At 40.9% G+C, this 27231-nt stretch overlaps 1 protein-coding gene across 1 annotated transcript in view; it reads left to right on the forward strand.

Annotated features, from left to right (window-relative positions):
* Positions 1–27231, forward strand: part of PPEF1 (protein phosphatase with EF-hand domain 1) — a gene marked incomplete at its 5' end in the record, with an annotated part of 97883 nt that overhangs the window by 38981 nt on the left and 31671 nt on the right. Inside the window, 6 exons of the mRNA XM_080795695.1 lie at positions 1496–1610; positions 5271–5317; positions 19399–19565; positions 22429–22465; positions 23104–23253; positions 26952–27101. Of these exons, the coding sequence (XP_080651821.1) occupies positions 1496–1610; positions 5271–5317; positions 19399–19565; positions 22429–22465; positions 23104–23253; positions 26952–27101 (666 nt within the window). The remainder of the gene's footprint in view (positions 1–1495; positions 1611–5270; positions 5318–19398; positions 19566–22428; positions 22466–23103; positions 23254–26951; positions 27102–27231) is intronic.

Consider the following 27231-nt stretch of genomic DNA (forward strand, 5'->3'; position numbering starts at 1 on the left):
GGTGGCTCAGTGGGTTAAAGCCTCTGCCTTCGGCTCAGGTCATGATCCCAGGGTCCTGGGATCGAGCCCTGCATCGGGCTCTCTGCTCAGCGGGGAGCCTGCTTCCTCCTCTCTCTCTCTCTCTCTCTCTGCCTGCTTCTCTGCCTACTTGTGATCTCTGTCTGTCAAATAAATAAAATATTAAAAAAAAAATTAAAAAAATCTAAACCAGTGGTGTCCAATAGAAATATAATCTATTATATTATACTTATATAATTTATATATAATTTATATAATTATTATATATATTATTATATATCACATATAAATTATTTATATAATTTATTTTATATAAATTTATAATTTATAATTATTTATATAATTTATATGTGGGTATAAAGATTACTAAAATAAGTAAACTTTAAAAAATGTTAAAAAAAGAAAATAACTTTAATACTTTATTTAATCTAACAAGTGAAATTATTATCATTTTGATATGTAGTCCAAGTTAAAGTTTTTAATGAGACTTTTTACTTTTTTATTTTTTCATATACCGTGTCTTTGAAAACGAGTGTGTATTTGGCACTCATGGCACGTCTCGATATCGGCTAGCCCCATTTCAAGTCGTAGGAACAGTCCGGACCCATGAAGTAGTGTTAGCATCTGTTACATTTGCATCGGCTCTGTTTCTTTGGGGATTATGTATTTGGAATATCTTATACTTTTTAAAAAAGAGAAACTAACACACTGGATTTAAAACAAATAAACAAAAGCCCAGCAGAGAAAGCGGAGTAAATCTGTCCAAAACGATGATGTCGTCATCACTGTAACCGGAGGAGGGCAACGGAATAGTCATAATAGGAGGTGATGCAAATGGTTTATTTGGGTTTGGAATAGGTTTTATATTTAGACTAGTATATAAATGCACTTGCTGTTCTGTATACGCTCACGTCTGTGCACCCAGCATTGAGCCACCTGGGATTCTTGGCTCAGGGGTTCCTTGGGGCTGCTCGGGCCGCCTTGTGAGATCTGTGAAGCCAGCGCCACCACCTGGATGCCACTCCAGGTGGCAGGATGTCCCAAACAAACGCAAAGGAGCCCCGCTTCCACAGTCGCTCTCTCCCTCTCTCTTTCTCCTGTCCTTCCTTCTCTTTTATGGATTTATTTTCGTCTGCCTGTTTCCCTGGAGCAAGGCAGTCTCCTTTTCTTCCCTGTCACGTCTCCTGGGCTCTTAGGACCCAGAGCCATCAGAGACGTTCTGAATGGGCTATGTCAGTTAAGAACAGGAAAGTATAAATGCCCTAGGAACCATTCATTCATTCCGTTTACAGATCTCTAGTGAGGGCTTCCTGTATGCCAGACACAGTGCTAGAATAGTCTATCTGAGACTCGTTTAGAGATTATCCTGTAATACAGCTTCCTGAAATGGGCTCGTATGCTCCCCTCTTCCCGCTTTCTACCCTGTCCTGCCTTTCTTACTAGTTCACTGCACGCATTTCCTCTGCCCCGCCCGCAGATTCTTCACGCGCATTATGTCCTAGAGGTGCTCTTTGAAACAAAGAGAGTCCTGAAGCAAATGCCGAACTTCACTCACGTCAGAACTTCTCCCACCAAAGAGATAACAATCTGTGGTAAGTTTCGGAGTGGAGCTGCCGAATTAATATTTAGGAACGCATTGGTTCTACCTCATTTACTTAGCTTGAAAACTGTGTAAATTGGACTGTATTAAGGGAGAAGTGTTAATATAGAGCGATCTATCATGATAATACTGTTCCCCATCTTGTCTTTGTTTTGCGTACCAGCTGGCAGGAATTAATTATGTGAGAAATTAAAGAACTCATAGCTTTTTATAAAGGCAGGCAGCATTTTAATATGGAAAACCACCCATGGGTGGCATAAGCGTTCCCTGCCCTCCGTCTAGCTCTCATTATCTTCGTTCCGTGTTCCTTTTCCTAGGTGGGCCTCATGCGCGCCACTGATGCTGGCGGGCGAAAAGCCCAAGGCCGGGTGGAGAGTAAATTCTTCTCTGCCCTTGGCTGCCGTTTTAGATTTTCCCAACTGGTCGCTGCAGCTTTTAGAAGAGTGGGAATGTCCCAGAAATCTGTTCCTTGTTCTTCTAAATAACAAGACTTGAGATTTTGTTATCGTATAGGCCAGCCTGGCAGGATATTGCTTCCAGAAACAGTACACAGTGAAATTCAACACAGTTGGTGTTCAGCGGGCTTGCAACTGTCTGAGAATGGGGTGCGTGGAAGGAATAGCGATTCCCTTAACTTCTAAGTAGGCCCTTAGGTTACAAAACAGTGATTGTGATTTTCCAAATCAATTTCAGCCTGTTTTTCTTTTCCGCTGGCAGGTAGAAGTGGGTTTGACAATCTAGTCAAACCATTTGCCTCGCTAGCGCCTCGTAGCGGTAGTAGGGACTCGACGCATTGGTACGGGGTACAGGGCACAGGGCACGTGCCCAGACTCCAGCTTCGGACGCACCTTCACGAGTTCGATTCCAATGGAATGGGCCGCCGCACCTCTGCCTGACAGATGATGCATCTCGGCGAGGGAGGGGGGCTTTTATCCAAGGCCTGACGGGCTCTTACTTTTCACAGAGCTTTAGACTTGGGGGGGGGGGCGTGAAGCTCAGGGAGCTGTGCCCACCCATGGAGCCCGGGGAGCCAGGGCTAGATACAGTAAGCCAAACAGAGACTGAGATCGGCTCCCACATGTTTCCAGTATACCTGCAGTTTCCGTTGTAGATTTATCTTTGGGTAAAAAGATCTAGAAGAAGATGTGAATTAGAGGGCGAGGGAGTCCTGACATCATACAGTGTTAAGATCCGAGTGGTTCTTACTGAGACCAGCCTATCACTTGTTCTTGTGGATGAAATTGAGGCCCAGAGAGGAAAAGAAAAATGTACTGCCTTCCCTACATTCCTTCCTCTCTCTCTCTTTTTTTCTTTTTTCTAAAGATTTTGTTTTTCAGTAATCTCGATACTCAATGTGGGACTCAAACTTACAACCCTGAGACCAAGAGTCCCATGCTCCACCGACAGTCAGCCAGGCACTGCTCTTTCCCTGCATTTCTATGCGGTGACTCTCCCCACCCCCCACCCCTCACCCCCAGGCTCACTCAGCTAATTAGTAGCAGGGGCAGAGTCAGAAATCAGGTCCTTTGCATCCCGGGTTAGGCCAGCCCCATATCTGCTACTCTCTCAACTCCCATCACGCATCTCTCAGACTGATGTTTCATTTTCCATCACGAGACAAAGACTAGGGAATGGATTGATTGGACAGTTCATTTACTTAAAGATCTCCATATCTTGGGCACTTATTTCCAGACATTTTTCCATGTAACACCATTGCTAGAGAGAAAAGCCAAGGCCAATAGGTTCCCTTAGCAGAGAAATTATTATTGTTGGTCTTTATAGCCTCATGAAACTTAGATAAATTTGGTCATCATTTAAAATTCAAAATTGCGGCTATATTTTCAAAAACATCTGTTTAAGATAGTACTAGAAGAGGAAGAGAAAGTGTGATGAAATTTTACCTTTATTTTCATTTCCAGATGCATTCTTTTAAATGAACATCTCAACCTGCTACGTAGTTCTCAACATGTATGCAACATAGAAGGTGTTTTAGTTTCTAGTTAAGTTATAAAAGATAACTAATTCTACACTCATGTTTTTGTTTGCAGTGGAAATAGCTCTCTGTGGCTATCTTTCTGTGATACATCAAGTTTTATCTATTGCAGTCCATCTAGAAGTTAAAAATATCTATATAGCTCAATTCCTAATATGCTGAAACCAATTCATTTTTTAGCATGCCAGCTGCAACAATTTTGTCCGCCCAAATCCTTGAAAGACAAGTCACCCTGAGGAAAATTAGGAAAATAAAATAATCCAAAATATATAAAGTCCTTCCATTTTTATTTCCTTAGATTTGGAGTAAGATCATATGAAAGCAATGAGATTTAAGTATACAATAACATTAATATGCTCTTACTATTACAGTCATTTTATAAACTAAGTGCTGGTGACATAGGACTTTTATTTTATTGTTCTCATAATCAGTCTTTTGTTGCATATATTTGGTTAATTTTGGTTGTGGGATTTCAAGCAACTGGGGAAAGATATTTCTATATTAAATTCTATCTGGTAATCAAGCTGAATACAAAGAAAAAAATTAATGATCAGGACCTATGAAACACAGATATTTTACCTAGAAATAGTTATCCAAATAGGACTTTTGATTAATATATTCACTCTTAATTTTTAATTAATGGCTTCACATATTCATATGGTTTCCCTTTGTTAGCTGAGTTCCATAAAGCCATGCATGCATTTTTACTTCCTATAACTGTCTCATCAAAACAATGTCAACTCACAATTTTTCAAATTTTTAGATGTTGTTGCTACAGCATATTCTCTAATACGTGGCTTTAATAATATATTTTTAAAGATTTTATTTATTTATTTGACAGACAACGATTGCAAGTAGGCAGAGGCAGGCAGAGAGAGAGGAAGGGAAGCAGGCTCCCTGCTGAGCAGAGAGCTCGGTCCCAGGTGCCGGGCTGGATCCCAGGTTCGGGGCTCTATCCAAGGTGCGGGGCTTGGTCCCAGAACCCTGGGATCATGACCCGAGCCGAAGGCAGAAGCTTTAACCCACTGAGTCACCCAGACGCCCCTAATATGTGGCTTTAAAAAGCTGTGCATTTAGCAATTAATTTATCGAGTGTCTGTCATGCGTCAGGTACTAGGAGAGGCAGTGGGGACTTAATGCGAACTGACAGATACTATTGCTGCTCTCCTCCAGATTATAGTGTAAACAATACCAAATAATTGCTAAGAGCTTCAGTTTGGAGTGAGATAAAGTTGGGTTTGAATTCCAGCTCTGATACTTGGTAGCTGGGTAATTTTGCATCAGTTAACTACTCTGAGCCTCCTCTGTAACCTTAGAATGATGAAAATAGTACCCATCTCATAGAGCTGTTTTAAGGATTGAATAGGAGAATTCATGTAAATTCTTAATGCAGCGCTTGGCCGTAGAGGAAGCTAAGCACTGTGTAAAAGGCAGGCGCCAACAGGTAATTGGAACATCAGATGCCGTCCGCCATAGGAAAGGGGACAAAAAGAGAGCTATGAAAACAAACTGTTGCATCAGTACCATCATAGGGTAAAACCCCAATGCGCTGAGAATACTTGGGAGTATATCGGCAGCATGTCAGTTTCAAAGTTCTGTAACAGACTGGGTGTTTTCTTGTTTCCTACTGAATAGTGGTTTTTTTCATTTGCACTCCAGGTGATTTGCATGGAAAACTGGATGATCTTTTTTTGATCTTCTATAAGGTAAATAATTATTTTGCTTAATAGTGGCATTTTTGTTGGGGGGAGGGCAGTCCTAGGGGAGATAACAATGTTGGCTTTACTGGGGATATAGACAAATACAGATGTATATAACAGTTTTTTTCCTAAGAAGCCAAAATATTTGTAGAGGGATATCTTTTGGCTTTGGGACACATATTTCACCAAAAAAATCTTTAAAAAACTTGATCTGCGTCTTTGATCAGTATTACTCTTATCTATATATCCCCTGGGGTTTGCCCCTGATTGCATTTATGGCCTTTATCACCTCATAGATGTGTCGGTGATGCAGGATGGGGAGGGGAGTAATCTGTTTTGCTTTTATTTTGCTCAGAAGTGAGCATGTCACATACCAGTCTTCTCTTCCGAAGCACACTAATTATGCAGGAAGGGAGTGCCCCACTCAGTAAATTCCGAATTGCTCTCTTCTTTACCCTGATTCACCATCGCTGAGCTCAGCGCTATGACTCCTCTTCATCTGTTGGGTTTCGGTTGTGGAGGCCCGCACAGAGGGCACAGAGCAGCGTGGCTGGTGTGGGGTTTCTCTGCATCTCTGCAATGGAATTTGTTTCTGAGCCAGCAGTGACAACCTGAATATTTGCTTTAGGGACAACTGATCCCGAGGTGACCCCTGCCTTCATCCCTTGATGTCTCTTGTTGATCCCTGTGTCGGTCCCCCCCGCCCCCCAGCTAGCCCATTGAATAACTGGGCACAACATAGGTGTCTCAGGTGGTGGAAAGAAAATATATTCTGATTATTGGGATGGCCAATCATTTCTATTCTTTGGAGACCGTGAGAGCTTAAGTGAGCCATGTAACCTCTATGAAACTCAATTTTTTTTTTTTGGCTGTAATATTCTTGAGCTTTCACCCCACAAAAGGTGGTCTTATGGATAAAATAACAAATATCCAAAAGCATTTTTTAAACTAATAAATTATAACAGAAATGTGAGGTTTTAATTTCATTCATTTGGAGTGGAAGCTTAGAAGGGAATGGAGTGGGCCAAACCGGGAGCGGATGAATGGAGCTGGCACTTAGGATCTTCAGTGGAGACTGCAGGAGACCTAAGGAAGGATCCAGAGCCTGGTAGCTGGAGAGCAGGAGCAGAGGAAGTAGGAGGCTGCCCTGGAAGTTAGGTTGGTGCCAGGAAGTCCAGCCGAAGTTTCTCTGGTAGGGAGCTGATGGTGCTAGTAAGAGAGCAGTTCCTGAGGTCAAGCACAGACTCCAAGCTGGGCGGGGAAGAAAGAGAAGTCAGGATGGGCCAGTCAACTAGGAGAACTGGGAGGCCAGGACTGACATGCTTTCTGAGTGAGGGAGCAGGCGGGCTGAGGCAAGGGCCTTGGGACGCAGGAAGGGTGCGGAGTTGTCGGGGAAGAGTCATAGGAGATGAGTGCGTCCAAGATGGAGTCCAGAATGTGGGTGGCTGAAAGGAATGGAAGAGACTATTGGAGATGAGGGGGTCGAGGATGTGGAAAGCAGGTTGTGTTGAGTGAGTCGGCCACAGGACCGTGAGGTGAGGAGCGGGGGAAGGAAGGCTAGTCAGAGGTCGTGGGCAGGAAAGGAGGAGGGGCTTTTAGCGGAGGCTGGCGAAATGCTGCTTTTTTAGTGGCTCTTAGGAGCCTGTGAACCGCCCCCAGCTCCTGACCCTGAGGTATCCATCCTGTGGGGGAATGACTCCCGTCCTTCCAGGAGTCCAGCAGCCGTCTCAGGGGAGGCCCATACTTCCCGAGGGAAGTCTTCTGAATGAGCTGAAGGCAGAAGAGAGTTTATTTACCATGAAATGGGGATTCTCCTGGCCAAATTGGAAAGCTGTGGGAGTGGTGGGAGAACGGACTGGTGAGAGGAAACTAAGGAGTTACACAGTTCAGGGAGCGAGATTTGTTTACCTCAGTTCATGGCACCATAGAAAATGTTCCGAAGTTCAGTCCTGCTGCTGTTGGCAGTGACAGAGGAAGGAAGAGGGGGCAGGAGGAGGTGGGGAACAACCACAAGAGAAAATCCAGCCATTATGTTTTTAGAGGTTTGGGGAGATATATAAAAAGGAAAATAGTTGAGTAAATTAGATGGGAGAAATGGCTTCTGAGGCATTTAGAAATGCAAATTTCTTGAGAGGTAGTTGAAGAGATTAAGATGTGATGGGGGAAAGGACTTGGGAGTAGACAGATGAGAAACGAGAATTGCAACATGTTTCTTTAATTCTATCAGCAGAGCAGTATGGAACATTTTAAAACTGGAAAGTGCTAACGTAAAGACTGAACAGGAGGAGGTGGGTGGTAAGAGATACCATAAAAAGAATGAAAGGTGAAAATATAGCATTCACATGAAAGCAAGAAGTATTTTGAGAGTTAACCAACGACAGCGTTCCAGAGTGGGGACTGAGAGCCCAGCAGTAGAAGAGTAGGGCACCCTCGTTTGGGAGGGATTTGGGGAGAGGGAGGTGAGAGGGATGTTTGGGAAACATGAATTCGAGTTTTAACATGCGCGAGCGAGAAGCAGCTAAAATGCATTTTGGATGTGGGATAAAGCATGCGCACCAAAATCTTGAAATTGCCTGGTTTGAAAGGGGAAACTGAGGGACGAGCCACTGATGACAACGGGGTTCCATCTAAGAAGCTGAAAAGGTGCTGTCCTTAATGGTGTCTGAGAAGGGGAGAAGGACCTGGTGGGCCCGTGATGATGGCCAGTCACGTGGCTTAGGGGCAGCGAGGGCGGCGAAGGTCCAGAGCCGCAGGCCCGGAGAAGAAAGGACAGTCACGCGGGGATGTCTGAGTAAGCGCCTTCACGTGATGATCTCACTCGCCAAAGTCAGCCTTTTTCCGTTTCATTTTTTTATCTGAAGTTTAAATGAGGAATGATAATAGGATCGCAAGGGTACAGTGTGGCCTGAAACCAGGCGCACAAACTATTCAGGGAAACAATGTTTCTACCTGAATACAAGGCACTGTGACAGTCCCCTATCCAGGGGGCTGACCCCCATGTACTTTACTTCTCTTCGCTTGGCTCTGCTCTGTGGTCCCAAACCGACACAATTAAGGAGAAAGGGTCTCTGAGTTCTTGAAATCACTGACACAAATCCAGCAAACTTTCCTCGCAGGGTGGGCCCTAGACCCTTGCTCAAAGACCAGTGAACATTCTATCAGGAAAATCCTATCTGACACGTTCTTGCTACAAGTGGAGCTGTCTGCTGCCCACCCCGGCGGATCAGGGACTGGGAGGGGGAAAGGCAGATGTGAGAAATGAGGACAACGATGAAAAGTAAAGCTCCCACTGACAGAAGTGATCTAGGCCTGTAAGTATGAGATAGGAAATACGTGCAGGGAAGAGAGTTCTGTATTTGTCGGAAGTTCCTGAGAGGAGGCGGGGATCGATAAGCCTGCAGGATCAGGGAAGCGTCAAGGGCTGTGGTGCACACTCTGTTAAGAACTGGAGAGAACAAATGGCACATTTTCAAAACCCTGAGTTAAAATGGTTGAAGTAATTTAAAAATGCATTGTAGCTTTTAAGGGAGTAAGCTTCAGTGATCTGGAAAATTCATCTTAGCAGTACTTACAGTATGAGTATCATTATTGGGTCTTAGGTATAAGAGTACAAAAGAACATGAGGGGGGAAAAAAGGAAGATTAGTTGAGAGAAGCATAATGGGCCAGGAAAGCACATAAGGGGGAAAGAAAGTGCATCTTATGAACAAGGCAGGAAAGGAGGGAGTGGCCGAGTTCTCTCTGTGGCCCCCCAGGGGACTGACAGCAGGTGTCACTTCTGACCTAAGCCCCCTCTCAATGGCTTCGGGAAATGGTAGGGTTTCTGCGATGGCAGGTGATGCTCACTGCAAAACTCAATGCATCAACGTGTGTTTTTAATTCCCAATTATGTGTGATGCCCTATGTGCGGCCCTTCCTCCTGTTTATCCCCAGCAATGCGCGGGAGCGGGGTGTCTCAGCATAAGCCACGGGCTCTCTTGTCTTCTATTTATAAGCAGCTAGTGGCCTTGATTTCATATATCCTTATTTTATTTATTATTATTTATTTAGTAAAATTATCAACTGATGTTTGTTTTATTTTTTTTCTTATTTAATTTCTCACAATGTATTTTATTCACATTCGGATTGAGCGTGAACCACAGGGAACAGCGTGGCAAACTACCATTGGAGATCTTTGGAGCTGTAAATCCCTAAATTTTTTATTATGCTCGGACTGATTCCTCTCAGTCAGCCCCAAAGAGAAACCAGGAAAACCCCAGGCTTTGAATTAAGGCAAAACTGTTATTCATCTTCCAATGAGTGCTTTGCCGGGCCATTTCTTCCTTGTCAGGACTGGGGCTGGCCCAGGGCCCACCCAAGGCATAGCCTGAGAGGGGGAGTTACAGTGGAGGGTCCCTGAGATGTCTTGCCATATTACTCTCTTCATCCAAGCGGTTGGTTTGGTTTAAGACTTGTATCCTTATAACCAATCACATACAAAAGTGAGTTTGTCCACAAATTGATTCATGTAATACACTTTTATGTGGTCCTTGCAGTGTTCAAGGCACTATGTGAAAACTGAGAGATACAAAGGTGAATATGAAGTTCCTTCATTTCACATGTGTTTATTAAACCCCTGTTATGAGTGAGGTACTCTGCTAAGGGTTGGCAAGACAAGTATGACTAAGATACGGTCCTCAGCCCCAGAGACATCATGGTTAGTGGAAAAGGTCAACTAGTAAAAAGACAAGACAGGTCAGGGTGGGATGTATTAATGATAAAGATAACCACAAGGCTACAAGGTAGCATGTTGGAGGGGCACCTCACCTCATGGAAGACTTCCTGGAGGAGGCGACATTTAAGACAACCCGTTCAAAAATTTTAGTCATTTAGTAAGTGCCTAAATCATGAAGGAAAGTTTTGGAGGATTGGAGAATATTTTATTGTCACACACTTTTTACAGTGCCCTGTAATAAATAATGGCATTCATACCAATGATTGCTTTTGATTATTTGTGTTGATATTTTGGTCCCTTTCATATTTGGTTGTCCTTACAAATTGTATTACTTAACACCTTAAGACTAAGCTAGATATTTTCAGCTATGGTCCTATTTGGCTTTGAATAGGATGCTTTCTTCATTGGTAACCATGGCAGACCTTTGCTAACAGAGCATCTCAATATCATATGGCTTCAAATACCATCAAGTGAAGCAATTTACATAGCATTAGTTAAGTTATATTTTTAGATTTTATTTATGAAAAGGCTAATTTTTATCAGCTACTTTTGCTTAATTAGAATGACCATTGTGAAATACTTCATTCAGAGCCTCAGTTAGCCTTGCTAAAATTACAAGACATTTTTTCCCCTCATTGAATGGGAAGCTGGGAATTTTAGATCAAGTATTGGCAAACTGGTTTGTTAAATTGATGCTGTGAGTGGAGACTTCCTGAAGCTGAAAAAGAGGTGCCCATGGACAGAAAATATCTAATTAACTCTTAACCCTGACGGTGTCACACCGATGCTGTCCACTGGAAGCCATGCTACCTGGTTTTCTTTTTCTTTCTCTTCCCTACCGTCCTCCACCCTCCATGCCCATGCTTTTCTGCTCAAGAAGGTCATTAAATATTTTCTTTTTTCTCTATCGCTGATATGCTGCACGCTGCCCCAGTAGTCCATTCTTTTTCTTTATTGATTAAGGCGGTATGTTGCAGTCAGAACAGACCTCTAAAATGGGGTTTGCAGAAGAGGTAAAAAATGAAGTCATGTGGGGGCACCTGGGTGGCTCAGTGGGTTAAGCCTCTGCCTTCGGCTCAGGTCATGATCTCAGGGTCCTGGGATCGAGCCCCGCATCGGGCTCTCTGCTCAGCGGGGAACCTGCTTCCCTCTCTCTCTCTGCCTGCTTCTTTGCCTACTTGTGATCTCTGTCTGTCAGATAAATAAATAAAATCTTAAAAAAATAATAAATAAAGTCATGTGGAGCTGTGGTCCAGAGGTTATTGTTTGATGTTCCTTGGGAAAATGTGCCAAAAAAAAAAAAAAAAGTGACATACCATTGAGATGTTTACGTAAAATCCTTCAGCAGGAAATAGGTGAGAATATAGGGAAACCTCTTGTTTTTTTCTCTATTCAAGTGAATTAATTGTGGTCTGCTATGTTTTCCCCTTCAGGTCATCTGAACACTGTTCAGAATTGTAGTTACCCTGGATTTTCTGTATTTGTCAACTTCATGTCCCTGTCATAGATGGTTTGCTGTAAATCAGCTGCAGAACAAGCCAGAGAGTTTGGTTTACTGGAACTGAAAGAAGGATGGGTTAAAGCAGACATTTTTGCTTTTTTGAAGGAAACCCAGTCAAAACTCAGTAGCCAGAAGCCTAAGTATCCTTAGAGACTTTATGTACAAGGACACTGAGCCCCTCATCTTCTTATCTGTTTTCTAGCTTCCTTATTATTCTAAGACAAAAATGTAGTTGAAATCACACTGTATAAAGTAATATGACTAATCCTGAGCCAACAGGACAATCCATAACCAACTGATATATTCACATAAGTCTTGCCTTCATTGAAGTGGCTGTTCTGAGAGGCTTAGTTCAGTAGACATTTAAGACTCTTCTAGAATCACTTTCAGAGACTGTGACATATTCTATCAAATGATCTTCATTCTCACAAATGTGAGTCTTTTGACAACATGTGTACTTTTTTGAAAAGATTAGAACTCACCAGATGTTAAGGATACCATATAAGGTGGATGGCCTAGGGGACCATTACTATTCTGGGCTTAAAATTGGGTTTGACTAAAGGAATTCATTATTCTTTGCCCATGGTAGAAGTGAAATACCTACAAAGTTTGGTTTAACTGGAGATGAGAAGTTCTAATACAAGAAAATTTGTCATCACAGTGGAAAACATGTTTACTATCCAAATAAAGTAAATATAATTTTATTTTATTTTTTTAAAGATTTTATTTATTTATTTATTTATTTATTTTAAAGATTTTATTTATTTGACAGAGATCACAAGTAGGCAGAGAGGCAGGGAGAGAGAGAGAGGAAGGGAAGCAGGCTCCCCGCCGAGCAGAGAGCCCGATGCAGGGCTCGATCCCAGGACCCTGAGATCATGACCTGAGCCGAAGGCAGAGGCTTTAACCCACTGAGCCACCCAGGTGCCCCATAAAGTAAATATAATTTTAACCCCCTGAATGCTTTTCTGATATTTTGATATTAAGGTTGTGCTGGTTTCATGAAGTGAATTGAAAAGATTTTCATCTTTTTTGATGGTTCAGAATAATTAAAGGCCCTGGTTCTCAAACTTGACATTGTAAATACCTAAGGAATGGGAAAAAAACAATACTGATATGTGAGTCCTACTCTCAGAGACTCTACTGGACACCTAGGGACTTTTAAAAGTCCCCTACATGATTCCAATGTATAGCCAAGAATGGGAATCATTGGTTTAAATAACATTAAAACTATTTGCTTTTGAAAATTGAGATAGAGCTCTACTATAAAGCCACAGGGAGATGTACTGTTCAAGTTTTCTACTTCTTTTGAATCAGTTCTCAGTTCTCGTAGTTTTATTTTCAGGGAAATCCTCCATTTCTCTAGACTATAAAACTACATTGCCATAGATGTCAATATTATATTGTTTACATATATGTAACTTTTATCTAGTTCTCTATGTCTTTTTTTCTACTTTTGAATCTTACATATTTTTTAAAAGATTTTTTTTGTTTATTTTTAAATTGTAACTTCTTCTTCTTCTGTAAAGATTCCATCTATTTATTTGACACACAGAGAGATGGTGAGAACAGAAACACAAGCAGGGGGAGTGGGAGAGGGAGAAGCAGATTCTCCACTGAGCAGGGAGCCTGCCGTGGGGCTTGATCCCAGGATCCTGGGACCATGACCCAAGCTGAAGGCAGACGCTTAACAACTGAGCCACCCAGGTGCCCCTAAAAGATTTTAGAGTAATCTCTACACCCAGTGTGGGGCTCAAACTCACAACCCCGAGATCAGGAGTCATATGCTATAGTGATGAGCCAGTCAGACACCCTTAATCTTACATATTGTTTTTTCAAAATCTTTTTTTTTTTTTTTTAAGATTTTTATTTGTTTATTTGAGAGAAAGAGGGAGCACGAGCAGGGGAGAGAGGGACAAGCAGACTCCACGCTGATCTGGGAGCCTGACTCAGGGCCCCGTGATCATGACCTGAGCCAAAGGCAGACACTCAACCGACTGAGCCATCCAGGTGCCCTGTTACATATTTTTAAATTTTCTCTTTTTTCACTTATCCTCAGTCAGGCTCATGATGAGTTCATCAGTTTTGTTTGTTCTTTCAAAGAATCACCTTTCAGATTTATGTATTTTTTTTCTTTTTTGTTTGCTTTCTATTTCATTAATTTCAGCTTTTATCTTTATTTGATTGACTTTATTGTTCTGTTCCTAATTTCCTCAGATGAATAGTCTTTCATGTGCATCTTCTTTAATAATGAAGGCATTTAAAGCTACACACCTTATCTATTTTTTTTAAAGATTTATTTATTTACTTGAGAGGGAGAGTGTGAGAGAGAGAAAGGTAGAGAGGAGCAGAGGGAGAGAATCTCTGGTTGAGAAGATTCCCCTGGTCATTGGGATCCTGACTTGGGGCTCATTCTCATGACTCATGAGATTAAGACCTGAGCTGAAACCAAGTTGGGCACTCAACAGCCTGAGTCACCCAGGTGTCCCCCACACATCTTTTCTAATTTTAGTTTTAATTGAGACTTCTATCAAACTTGTAATTTTCCTTTACTTTTTTCTTTGATCTAATGCTTAAGACGACAGTTTTTAATTTCCAAGGATTTTAATTAAAGGAGCTAGAATTCTTTGAATCATATTTTTATTATTTAGTTAAAACTTTATTGGATTATGATATGAGAATATATCCTATGAAATGTTTACTATTTTGAATGTATTCAGGATTTCTTTGAAATCAAGTACATGATTGATTTTCATAAAGTCTCCTTGGACATATGAAAAATTAACTGTACTCTTTATAGGATGTAAAGTTCTTCCTATATCTACATATTAAATTAAGTTCATTGATTAAATATTCAATTTTCCACATATTTAGTTTCTAATATATCTGCCTAAATATGTATATTATATATTGCTGCATAACAAGTTACCCCAGTACTTAGTGTTTTAAAACTATAAACATTTAGTGTCTCCCAGTTTCTGTGGGTCAGAAATTTGAGTGCAGCTTAGCTGAATGATTCTGGCTTAGGCTCTCTCATACTGTGATAGTCAAACTATTGACCAGGGCTGCAGTCATCTGAAAGGTTGACTGGGCTCAAGGACCCATTTCCAAGATTGCTAACTCATGTGGCTGCAGGGACAGCATTTCAGTTCCTCACTGGTTATTGGCAGAACAGCTACATGGGCTTCTCCACAGGGTACCTGAGTGTGTTCTCATGACATAGCAGCTGGCTTTCCCCAGAGTGAGTGATGCAAAAGAGAAAGCAGGCAGGAAATTGTAGTGTCTTTTATGACTTAGTCACCAAAGTTACACCCTATCACTCCTGCTTTTTTTTTTTTTTTTCAATTCATTAGAAGCAAATTGCTAAATCCAATCCACATTCAAGATGAGGCAAATTAGGCTTCACCTTTTAAAAGGAGTGTCACGGGGCGCATGGGTGGCTCAGTCAGTTAAACAACTGCCTTTGGCTCAGGTCATGATCCTGGCGTCCTGGGATCGAGCCCCACATCAGGCTCCCTGCTCAGCAAGGAGCCTGCTTCTCCCTCTCCCTCTGCCCGCCACGTCCCTTGCTTGTGTTTTCCCTCTCTCTGTCAAATTAAAAAAAAAAACAAAAACTTAAAAAAAATAATAAAGGGAGTGTCAAGAATTTGTAGACATTATTTTAAACCAATAATTCAATCTGAATTTTGTATTTGTGTTTGTATTTTTAAACAGTTTCTTCTTGCATTTATAGTAGTTAAATATATGCAGCAAAAACTCATTCTTTTGTTTATTGACTATAAGTTCATGAATTGTATCTTCTTCATAAGTATCTTTTATTATGTAATGTTGCTTTGTAATCATGTTTAGCACTTTAAATCTTAAATTCCACTGTCTTGTATCAATGTATACATTTTGTTTTCTCTTTGTTGTATTTACCTTGTTCTCAACCTCTCTTTACCTATTTTTTAATGTGTATTTCTCACAAACTATATATACCTGATTTTTGTATTTTGATATAGTCTAGTGATCTTGGTATTTTAATTGGAGAATTTAACCCAATCACATTTAGTATAACAACAGATTTTTTGAAAAATTTTCTTCTATTTTACTTTGCTTACTATTTACTTCACTATGTTTCATCTTCTCCCTTTTCTTTTTGCTGTTTTGGTGAAGTTTCCTTTGGTCTTTTTACTGTGCTTTTCTATTCAATAGTGGTTATCTTCCCATTCCTGATAAATAATTTGTGTGTATATTCCTCAGGTAGGTATAACTTTATTTTTGCACCATTATCCTCTCTCTCCTCCAATGAGATAAATGTATTTATTTTCATGCTTTCTACATATGTCCCCCATTAGGATAAGATTTGTGGAGAATTTGCTTTTCTTCCCTAACCTCCCCTGCAAATTCTAGTTACTGCTCATGCCATATTTTTAGCTCTTGACCATTATTAGGTTTTTCTTCGTAGTATGTCTCTTCTATTTCTAGAATCCTTGCCTGGTACTTAAGTGCAAGTTCCACGTTATCACTATTGATTTATATTTATATTTAATTAGATACTGAAGGGTTCATTGTTCATTGTTCACATCTATAGTCTATATAATATATTCTTTCCTCTTGGGTCTTTCCCTGGCTCTTATTTCGTTAGAATATTTTCTTGAGTGTTTTCCTCTATGGGGCACATGGGTGCTACATTCTCTGAATGCAAGCTCCTTGAATGCAGGGACTTCGTATTATTTACTTCTGTGTTTCTAGCACCAAAACTGTGTCTAGCACATAACAAGCCATCAATGCATGTTCATTGCTTTTGTGGTATTAGATCACTGCATACTTACATATGTCTTTTTTCCACTCTGATGATCATCTATGTTGTTGTTGATATTTGATCCTTTACGCATCTGCAAATATTATCTATCACCCTAAGAAGTTAATGCTGTTCTGTCCAATACAGAATTCTTGGATTAGAGTCCTTTTCTGTCTTTAATTTGTAGATTTATTCTACCATCTTCTACCTCCCACTACTGGATATGAGAAGTCTAGTGCCAGGATGATTCTTTTCCCTTTGTAACTTGCTCTTTCTCTCTAGTAGCCTCTAAGACTCTTACCTGGTGATAGGAATATTTTTTCCCCTACCAATTGTGTATAGGATTCAGGAGCTCTTTGAGACCTCAGGCTGAAGCCCTTTTTAACCATATAAATCTCCCTTTCTTTATTATGTAATTATTGCCTCTACTCCATCTGTTCCTTTTTCCTGATTCTGGAATGATTATTGGAATATTAGTTCTCTTGGCTTGATCTCTAATTTCTTACTCATGCCTTATGATTTCCATCATTTTGCTTTTTAATCTGTATAAGAGATTTTTCATCTGTTTGCTTTTTCTTGTCAATAATGTATTTTCTGGGGTGCCTAGGTGGCTCAGTGGGTTAAAGCCTCTGCCTTCAGCTCTGGTCATGAGATCGAGCCCCGCATTGGGCTCTCTGCTCGGCGGGGAGCCTGTTTCCCCCCCTCTCTCTGCCTGCCTCTCTGCCTACTTGTGATCTCTGTCAAATAAACAAATAAAATATTTTAAAAAATGTATTTTCCAATCTCTGTTTCTTTTAATTAGCTCTAATCTATTGATATTTTAAATTTGGCTATCACACTTTAAATGGCAAGAATTATTAACTTTTTGTTCTTTTTTTAATGGTCCTCTCATTTTTTTAAAATAACATTTTCTTCTGTCCTCCAACAATTCTAGCTCATTAGGGGTTAGAACTTTAGCAGATCTGATTGGTCTGTCTCTCTCTGGTTACTGGATCCCCTTAAGTGCTAGGTTATTTTCATTTTCTATTCTCTGCTTAAGCTAGATTAGCCTGTCTATAGTTGAAGGCACAATAGTTGCTACTCCTGTATCAAGAATGTGAGAGGAAGTCTCTACATTCCTAGGGATCCCTAAATGCGAGTATTAGTTTTCTTTTAACTTCAGGCATAGAGATGAAGTTCCCTACACTTTTTCTAGTAGGATCCAGCTCCTTCTCCCCTAAACCAGGACCACACTAATGCTCTGAGTCAGGGTTTCCCCTAATCAAGGGGGAAGAAATAAGGTCCAGGTCCCATCAGGTCTAGTTCTTCCATGTTCTCACCCCAAGACACTCTACTGCTGTTCCTCTTGCCCCTTTCAGGCCTGGAATCCCAAGAGAACCTATAGCCTTTAACACCCCTCAGATTACTCTGGTTTACTCATCCCAGCCAGCTGAAGGCTAGAGGAAGGAAGAGTTATCAGAGATGCAAAGTCCATCCTTTTTTCTTTAAGTTATGATAAGGAATAGCCTATGTTTTTGCAACAGGCTCACACTATTTAAGCCCAATAAATTCATGAAGGTATATGAATTAATGTATAAGAAAATAAAAAATAATGGGATCTTAAAATTAGAAATAACATGGAGGTCATAATAAAATGCATCTTCTCATTTGTATGGTGTTGTATGGTTTTCATGCAATTTTATACACACAGCCTCATTCAAGTTCCAGAGTAGTCCTGTATGGTAAGTATGGAAGTAAGTTATCATCCCCATTTTACAGATGAGGGAACTATAACTCATAAAGACTAAAGAATTTACCCAAGAACACATGGGTAATAGTGGGGGTGGACTAGCCAATAAGTCTTATTTCTGGTCCAGGACGCTGTACTGCTGCTTGCTTGCTTGTTTGTTTCCAGTTGTCTTCAGAACATGTTACATTGCATGATGATTTGTGGAATCCCTGAGTTAACATATTGCAATCCATATTATATATTTTTTAACTAGTTCTACTATATGGGTATGAGTAACTTTAAATATATGTAAATACTAGGACAGTGACTATAAGGTGGTAAGATTTTCTTTTGTAGTGTGAAATCTAAAAAAAGAGGAATCTGAAAATAGTTTGAAAAAGATTAATGTAACTAGAATATGTATTTTATTTCCTGCAGGTAACTTTTTTGAAGGGGGACAGACATTTGGATATATGAGTACTTAAATTTTTCTCTTTGTGATGTATTTTCTCAACATTCAGATATATTTTACGGTGCAGTAGAAATGCATTTGACCATTTCCCTACCAGGCATGGGTCTGTCATATTTGTTTTGTCTTGGAGTTTCGTAGTACAGAAGTAAATGAATCAATAGCTGCTATAAAGACCAGACCTCTGTCCTGATCCCAGTTCTTTTTTCCTACTAACGTTGTGTTTAGAAGTATTATCTCATACTCAGGAATGAGAATCAAAATATTTAACAACTAATATGGCCCAGCCAGTGAGCAGTCACAGTATCTGCCAGCTGTCAACACCTGGTGCAGTTGTACCAGAGCGCGCTGCTGATATGTCAGCCCTGCTCACAGCTGCACGGGACCTTACACTCCGCTGGGTATTTTCATATCCATTCTCTTGTTTGATCTGGGGAGGGGGCGGATATAGTGTCATCTCCCTTTTGTACACTGAGGGATTCACAGCCCAAAGAAATTAAACAGAGGGCCTCTTAGAATGAAAGACTTCCAGCTCTTGGTTCAGTGTTCTTCCTTGGGTGGAAGTTTCCCTCTTTTCCAGGGAGAAAGAAGAGATAAGGTTAGCTATTTTTGACAGGACAAAAATCAGCTCCTTTCAGAGAAAACTCAGAGTAGGTAGTGGGTAGAATAAGCAGTCACCATGTCCCCTGGAAGCTTCCTACCCCGAGCTAATGCTTCACTTCCAAAGTCCCTTCCAGGAGATGCCTGACCTAGAAGAGTAGAACTACTTCATGTTAGTGAGCAGATTTTTCCCAGTGGAGGAAGTGATTCTGCCTCTTTTCTCCATCTTCACAGGGACGTTAAGTACAAAGCCTTATTTTGAAAGTACATTCTTTTAACTGCTTGTTTCCCCCCCCCTCTCCTCCTTCCACAGAATGGTCTCCCCTCAGGGAGCAACTCATATATTTTTAATGGTGATTTTGTAGATCGAGGAAAACATTCCATGGAGATCCTAATGATCCTGTTTGTGAGTTTTCTTGTCTACCCCAATGACCTGCACTTGAACAGAGGGAACCATGAAGATTTTATGATGAATCTGAGGTAACCTAGGCCTTTAGATTTCCTCTTTTGTTTCCCATACTGGAAAATAACTGCCATGTTTAGTTCCTAGCAGAGAGTTACAAGTGAGTGTAGAGAAGTAGGGATGAGGAGAATCTCAAGGGAGACCCTCAAGTCTTACCTCAATTTACTACCTCAGTCTTCTACTGAGTGAGTATATGTTGCTCTGAAGTCTTCTTCCCATATTTTCTTCTAGTTCTGTCCTTGCTTCTCCCTTCTGTTATGTTCTTTCTCTTCCTCTCATGCCTCCCATCATAGGCCAAATTGTTTCCTGGATGGATGTGTTAGGCCAGTTTTGGAGGTGTGGTAGTTTCTATGAGCAGGCTTAGATGAGATCATTCTGTTGCTACACTTTTGGCTTGCCTCAGATGTTATCTCAGAAACTAGTGCTGTGTTTTTCACTGATGTGTATATTTTTTATGACATGGTGATTGCTTCTGGCATAATTGTTCATAAACACATTTGAGAACAGCTGTAATGTAGCATTTCAACTATCTGACTCACTGGAGATTTGAGGAATAAAGATTGGTTAAATAGCTTACCAAATTTTGCTGAAAGACATAGTCGGTGATAAATGTTCCCCTTTCCCTTCTTTCTTCTTCCTTCACCCCTCCTTTACCAGTTTGGTCTAGGGCAGTAGAAGGCATGACGTGTCTCATGCTTCTATTTCTAGGTTTTTGGGTGCCTTGATCAAAGCTCAGCAACTGATGAGTTTTGCCTTTGGGGCAGTTTCACCCCCTGGCTTTGAGTATAGATTTTCAATTATAATGTTTCAAGTATGGAAACAGATGCTGAGACTATGACGAAAAAAGTCCCAGACTGTTCTCAGAGGTCCTTTATATGTAATGTAGCTCAAAAGCTTTATTTGGGCGTGCCACTTATCCTTTCATTTATTCAGTTAGCCAATCATCTTTATCTCATGTCTATGATGGCTAATGCAAGAGACATGGCCTCTGCCTCACAGAGTTTACATCTAGCAGGGAAGACTTACATTCAACAGGTTTTTCAAGTGTGATGAGTTTGTAAAGTGGGGACCTAACTTGTCTGGGGGGTGATAGAAGGTTCTCCCGTAGAAGTATGGTATCAGCCTGAAACCTGAGGATGAATTAGGCAGTTCAGAGATGAGGAATGATATTCCACACTGAGGGGACAACTTAGGTAGAATATGAGACAAGACTTTTTAGATTTGAAAGAATTTTAGGAGGGTAGGAGCACAGACTGAGGGATAGGATGGTCCCTAACAGGGCTGGAGACATAAGACATGGTTGGATCATGCAAAGGAATTTAGAACTTTTTTCTAAGGACAACAAAAAGAATCATAGAAGAGTATCATAAAATTTGTGTTTTAAATGTAGCAGGAAGAAATATTTGAATGTGGGAGGCCAATTAGGAGGTAGTTGAAGAGCTAGATGATGGGTTCTCATGTAGACTAAGGTAGTAGGGATGGTGATACAAAGAAGTAGACAGATTCAAGAGGAGTTTAGGCAATGATGGTTTAAAGTGTGGTAATGTGATATGGGGGACTTGAAAGAAGAGAGAATCAAGGATAACCTCCAGGTTTCCGGCTTCAATGTGAGAGTACGTTGGCACTGTTCACTGATATTGGGAACATGCCAAGAAGAAAAGGTTGAGATGAGAATGAACAGTAAGTTCATTTTGGGGAAAGGTGATTTGAAGTGCTTTTTGATTAGGTAGTTGCATATTTGTGTCCAGAGCGCAGAAATGCAGTGTGGCCTGCAGCATTGTCTGGCAACATTGGCACATACATAGTACCCAGAGCCCTAGGCAAGGATGAGATTGCCAAGAGAGAGTGAAGGGAGAAGAGGGCCTAGGACAGAATCCGAAGGAATGCCACCATTCAAGGCGAGGCAGAGAAAAACTTGCAAAGGAGATGTAGAATACCCAGAAAGGTACAAGGAAAACCAAGAGGGTTTATTGTCACAGAATCCAAGAGAAGAAAAGTTTTCCAGAAGGATGATGTAGTCAACTATATTTAGTGCTTCAGAGAGGGCAAGAAACATGAGGACTGCAAGGTGTCCTTTGGATTTAACAACATAGACACCTTTGGCGAGTGCAGGACTGAATTCATCTCGGGAAACACGAAGTTACACTGTAGAAGCCTGACATGACATGATTTGCATGGAAACCTGGAATAAATATGCTGTGTTCTGACTTCCCTTTCTTGGGCCTTAAGAATATATATGGTTATCCTAAGGCAAGGAAAAGTCATTTTAAAAATTTCCATCATTGACGTTCCCTTCATGATTACTATTCAGGCATGAAAATTCCTGACTCTTTCTATTAAAATATTGAATACTATTACATGAACTATATCAGAGAGAGTGTAAAGGGCCAACTTGTTGTCTTCTAGTCTTTTCTTTGTCTCTGTTCTGTCTCTCCCCCCAACCCCCTCTTCCTGCACCTTCATTCATTTACTCTAAGATTTAGGATGTCTGAGAAATTCTATCTAAATGAAAAGCATTCTCTCACACAGCTTTCCCCAGCTGCTACTGCACACTTCTCCAAGTACTCACAGCAGCTACACATCCTATACCTAGCACATATTTCTTAAGTTGCCTTGAAAATTGTTTCATGAAAGCTTATCTTGCCTTCTCCATGCTATAAGCTCCTTCCCAGTAGGGATGATGTCATTGGCTGCTTTTGTTCTTTCCCATCATGCCTAGCAAAAACTTGGGTAAGAAATAGTTTCAACTAAACTCTAGTTTCTGGAGTTCTTCATACTTGTGATAATGAGATGTCAATAGGTCCCCTTTTTGCATGACTAACGTAAGTAGGAGTTATCAACATTTAATCAGTTTTGAACACCATTGTTTTTTTTTTTCAGGTATGGCTTCACAAAAGAAATTTTGCAAAAATATAAGGTAAGACTCGTACTTTTTTTTTTTTTTTTAAATGCATTCTCTTTGCTGCTTATCCATAGAACTACAAAAAAAGAGCCTTTGGGAAGGGTGATGGGTTTAAAAAAATAAAAGCACAGCAGGAAGCTCTGGCCATGGTAGAGGCCTCATTTTCTTCCTGGACCAAACAAAGCTTTTTCATTGTGACTTTCATTGTTAGTTTCAGCATAGATACAAACATATTCTATTGTTGTAAAGGTTCCCAGGATTTGTTTTATGGTAAACATGCAGATACAGAAATGATTATCGCAAAGGAAGAGATTTGTACTCACTGTAAGTGAGTAAAGGAGTGGGCTCTGGATTGGCTAGTTTCCATATGAAAGACACTCTTCTGCATATGAAAGGTAAATCATCTATGATTTCTAGGAATTAGCTACCTCCGGGAGGAGCAATCTCTCCTCTAGGGTCAGCAAGGCGCCAAGTTGTCAAAGTATCAAAAACATAGAATAAAAAACAAACAAAGGTAGAATAAAAAGACATGATTAATGCATGCTGGTGGGTTGGTGACTCCACGACTCCTTTGTGTGGCATGAAAGCTGTTGCTTTTTGTGATAAACTTGAACTTACCAAAAAACAAAACTTACTCCAGTTCTTACCTACAGATGCATGGAAAGAAAATCTTACAAATCTTAGAAGATGTCTATACCTGGCTCCCAATTGGTACAATCATTGACAATGAAATCCTGGTCATACATGGTGGGATATCAGAGTCCACAGACTTGAATTTGCTCCACCGTATAGAAAGACACAAAGTAAGAAACAATGTTTACATAAATCTTGTCTCAGAGTTTTTATAAGGGGATATACACCTCTTTTCATTTCTAATTTTGTATTCATTTGTGTTTTAGTAGTTGTCATAACTCTGCAAAAATTAGTACAAATTTTAAGAAAATCTATGATTGCAAGATAAAGAACTGAATGGGTAACTTCTACATATGGCAAATGTATTTTTTTAACTTCATGATGTAAGTGAAAACGAGGAACTGTTGGCATTTCATATAGTTTCTAAAAGTGAAGAATCCTGATTTTTTAAAATTAAAATTTCTGATTAATGTTGTAGTAAAATATATATAACATGAAATGAACCACTTCAATTAACCATTTTTAAGTGTAGAACTCAGTGGCATTAAATACATTCTCATTGTTGTGCCATCATCCCCACCATCCATCCCCAGAATTTTTCATCTTCCCAAACTGAAACTCTACCCATTAAGCAGCAACTCTCCAATCTCCCCTCTTCCTAGCCCCTGCTGACCACCATTCTATTTTCTGTCTCTGAATTTGACTACTCGGGGTGTCTCATATAGATGGAATCATAGAGCAATTTATTTCTGAATTGCTATGACTTCTCTTATACTCCAAATGGCTCAGGGTATTTTGGGGGGAAATGTTTTAAACTGAGTAATCAGATTCAGTACAACAGAAGCAGAGCAAGAACAGGTACAGAACCTCTAAGGGAAGAGGCTGGGTGTGGCCTGTAAAGCTCCCATACTTAGCAAAGGGCTCCTGCTGGGTCTTGCCGAGTGACTGGAATTATCTGGGTCCTGTACCAGGGCCCAGGCAAAGCCTGCAGACCAGGGGCATAGGATGTGCCCTGTGAGCATGAGGACAAATAGCAGCTCCAGAACCAGATGATCGGATACGGTCCTAGTGAGAAACCTGAACCCTTACGCCTCCAGACTGAGAGTCAACTCCAACCAATCCAGGCAAGTAGAGTCTAGAGCTGGAATTTAATTTGGTATAGACAGAAGTGTGACCCCTCTTCACCTTGAGTTTCTGGAACCCTTATTCCTTTATATACATAGGAAAGATAGTATTATTGCTAACTTCTTCTCATCCTTTTAATATCAGCTTAAATGGACCCCTCCTCTGGAAAGCCTTCCATGACCTCTGGACTACGTCAGGTCCACTTCTATCTGCTCTCAAGCCCCTTGTACATATCCTTCATAACAGTTACCAGAACTGAGTATAGAATTGGGGTACTATTTACTATCCTCCCCTGCTTCTCTCATTCACTGATACAACTCCAGCACCTAAGATGCAGTGAATACTTTTTGTTTTTTTACTTTTTTATAATCTATGTTTTTAAAAAATTTTTAAATTAACATATAATGTATTATTAGCACCAGGGGTACATGTCTGTGAATCGCCAGGTTTGTACTTCACAGCACTCATCATATCACATACCTTCCCCAGTGTTCATAACCCAACCACCCTCTCCCTACCGCCCCCCCGCCGCCCCGGCAACCCTCAGTTTGTTTTGTGAGATTAAGAGTCTCTTATGGTTTGTCTCCCTCCCAATCCCATCTTGTTCCATTTATTCCTTTCCTACCCCCTAAACCCCCCACATTGCCTCTCAACTTCCTCATATCAGGGAGATCATATGATAATTGTCTTTTTCTGATTGACTTATTTCGCTAAGCATAATACCCTCTAGTCCCATCCAGGTCATCACAATGGCAAGATTTCATTTCTTTTGATGGCTGCATAGTATTCCATTATATATATATATATCACATCTTCTTTATCCATTCATCTGTTGTTGGACATCTAGTTTCTTTCCATAGTTTGGCTATTGTGGACATTGCTGCTATAAACATTCGGGTGTATGTGCCCCTTCGGATGATATAGTGAATACTTAATCCGTGTTTGTTGGCTGTGTCCTAAGACATTTAAGACCAAAGCAGGGAAGACTGAAGACAAAACTGGATAGAAACTTCTTTACCACCCCTTTCCTGATTCTGTGGTGATTTTACATCCCTCCTCTCCAACCTCACCCAACCGTGACCATATCTCCTGGCTTGTACCTGTTGTTCTAGGAATTGTTAATAGTGCCTCCCTTTACTCTCAGTACTCCGACTGCAATAAATTTTAAGGTCACCCTGTGTTGAAGGCTTCTTTCTCGTGGTATCAGCAAATAGTCAAGCCATTTTGATAGTCAACGAGTGGACGTGATTCTAGGCAAGAGTGAGGGAACATGACGTTTTAGTCAGTCAGGTATTGTCAAGCACGCAGCAGGAGTGCCGTGCTCTACCACCTCTACCACCACCCGCCATGCAACAACAGCGCTCATCAGCCATGGCAGCCACTACAATTGATCTGATTGAAAACTTATCCTGAGCAGGGAGCCTGAGCAGCCAGCCCTCTCTAGAGCTTTCTGAGCTTTGAAGAGCATGGCTTGGGGCACCTGGGTGGCTCAGTTGGTTAAGCCTCTGACTCTTGGTCTCAGCTCAGGTCTCTATCTCAGTGTCATGAGTTCAAGCCCCAAGTTGGGTTCCATGCTGGTTGTGGAGCCTACTTAGGAAAAAAGGAAAAAAAAAAAGGGCATGTCTCTGGAATGGCTGTTACTCTCTCTGTGGAGATCAAAGGGTGAGAGCCACCTTGACCTAGTAAAGTTCATGAAGCTCTGACATCAGATAGCCAAAGCCAGCTTTACATCCTACTTCTGCCACTTCCTGGCTGGGTGACTGGGTATGAAAGGTTTTGAAACCTCAGTTTCTGCCCCTGTGCATGGAAGCTAAAAATACCTACTATGTTGAATTGTTAGGAGGATTAAATATAATTATTTAGGTGAAGAAAACAGCATAGAGTAAGCTCTGAACACAAAGCACTCTCCCTCCAACTCTCTCTTCGCTTTCCTGATACTTGGAACCGAGGGTTGAATTTTAGTCACCAAGACACCCCTTAGGGAGAAGTTTTTAGGTCAGGAGTTTTCCCGGGAAAACAAATTTTACCTCCTTTGGGGGTCATCATTCCACCTACTCATAAGCCTGGTTTTAAAGATAGAAATCTGACTTGTGTACTTCTTGTGTCTTCTACCCCTCCTAGAATGAGGTTGAATTGGCAGCACATACTTGTTGTATTAAATACAACTGAACTGTAGCAAAAGTAGAAGGTTTAAGACTTTGGAACTCTACCAACTGAAATGCAAAAGTAGATTTTCAGGTCCAATTTTATACCTTTCCCATTTTCTCCACTTTCCCATCCCTTAGGACCCTCTAAGGGTAGGGATGACCACACTTCTTGGTTTATGCCGGCTGTTGTGGTATGGTTGTTAATGGCAGCAGGGAGTAGGGTTGGGGAAAACCTGATGACAACCACCTTAGATTCATCAAAGGCATTTTGTAAGGTGGGTAGGCCGGTGGGGGTGTCAGTGCAGAGGAACAGAGAAGGAAGATTCTATAAGACTGAGATCCTAGTTTAGAATTCTTTCAACTCCCTGGCAGGGGGTAGGAGAAAGGATGGCTAGCAGCACTCCCAGGAGAAAATGGTGGCGTGGAACTTTAGGGAGGAGCTGGGCAAAGTATCCTGATCCTAAGTGGCCTGGAAAAACACGCCTTCTTCATCAGCTGAGGCACAGCGATAGAGACAGAGCGGCAATGGGCACTGGAGTTTCTGCCGGCAGCACATGAAGCACAGGGTTTGGCTAAAGTGTGAATTTGTTTTGTAGATGAAATCTGTGCTGATGCCACCAATTTCCATAGATGAAGACCATGACACTGACTTGAAGAAAATTAAAATAGGTGCAACTGTTGTACCTCGGGAAATAAAAACAAATGAATCCCCTTCCGAACAGTTAACAAAGCATGAATGGGAACAGGTAGGTATCAAAGTGTTCACCAAAGTGGCAGTGAAGATGCCACATTGATGATGCTGTCCCTTAGATCCATAACAAGTGACTTACCTTTATAAGCATACTCTTCTTTCTGAATTCATCACTATACTTTTAA

The sequence above is a fragment of the Martes martes genome, assembly GCF_963455335.1.
Source record: "Martes martes genome assembly, chromosome: X".
NCBI lineage: Eukaryota > Metazoa > Chordata > Mammalia > Carnivora > Mustelidae > Martes > Martes martes.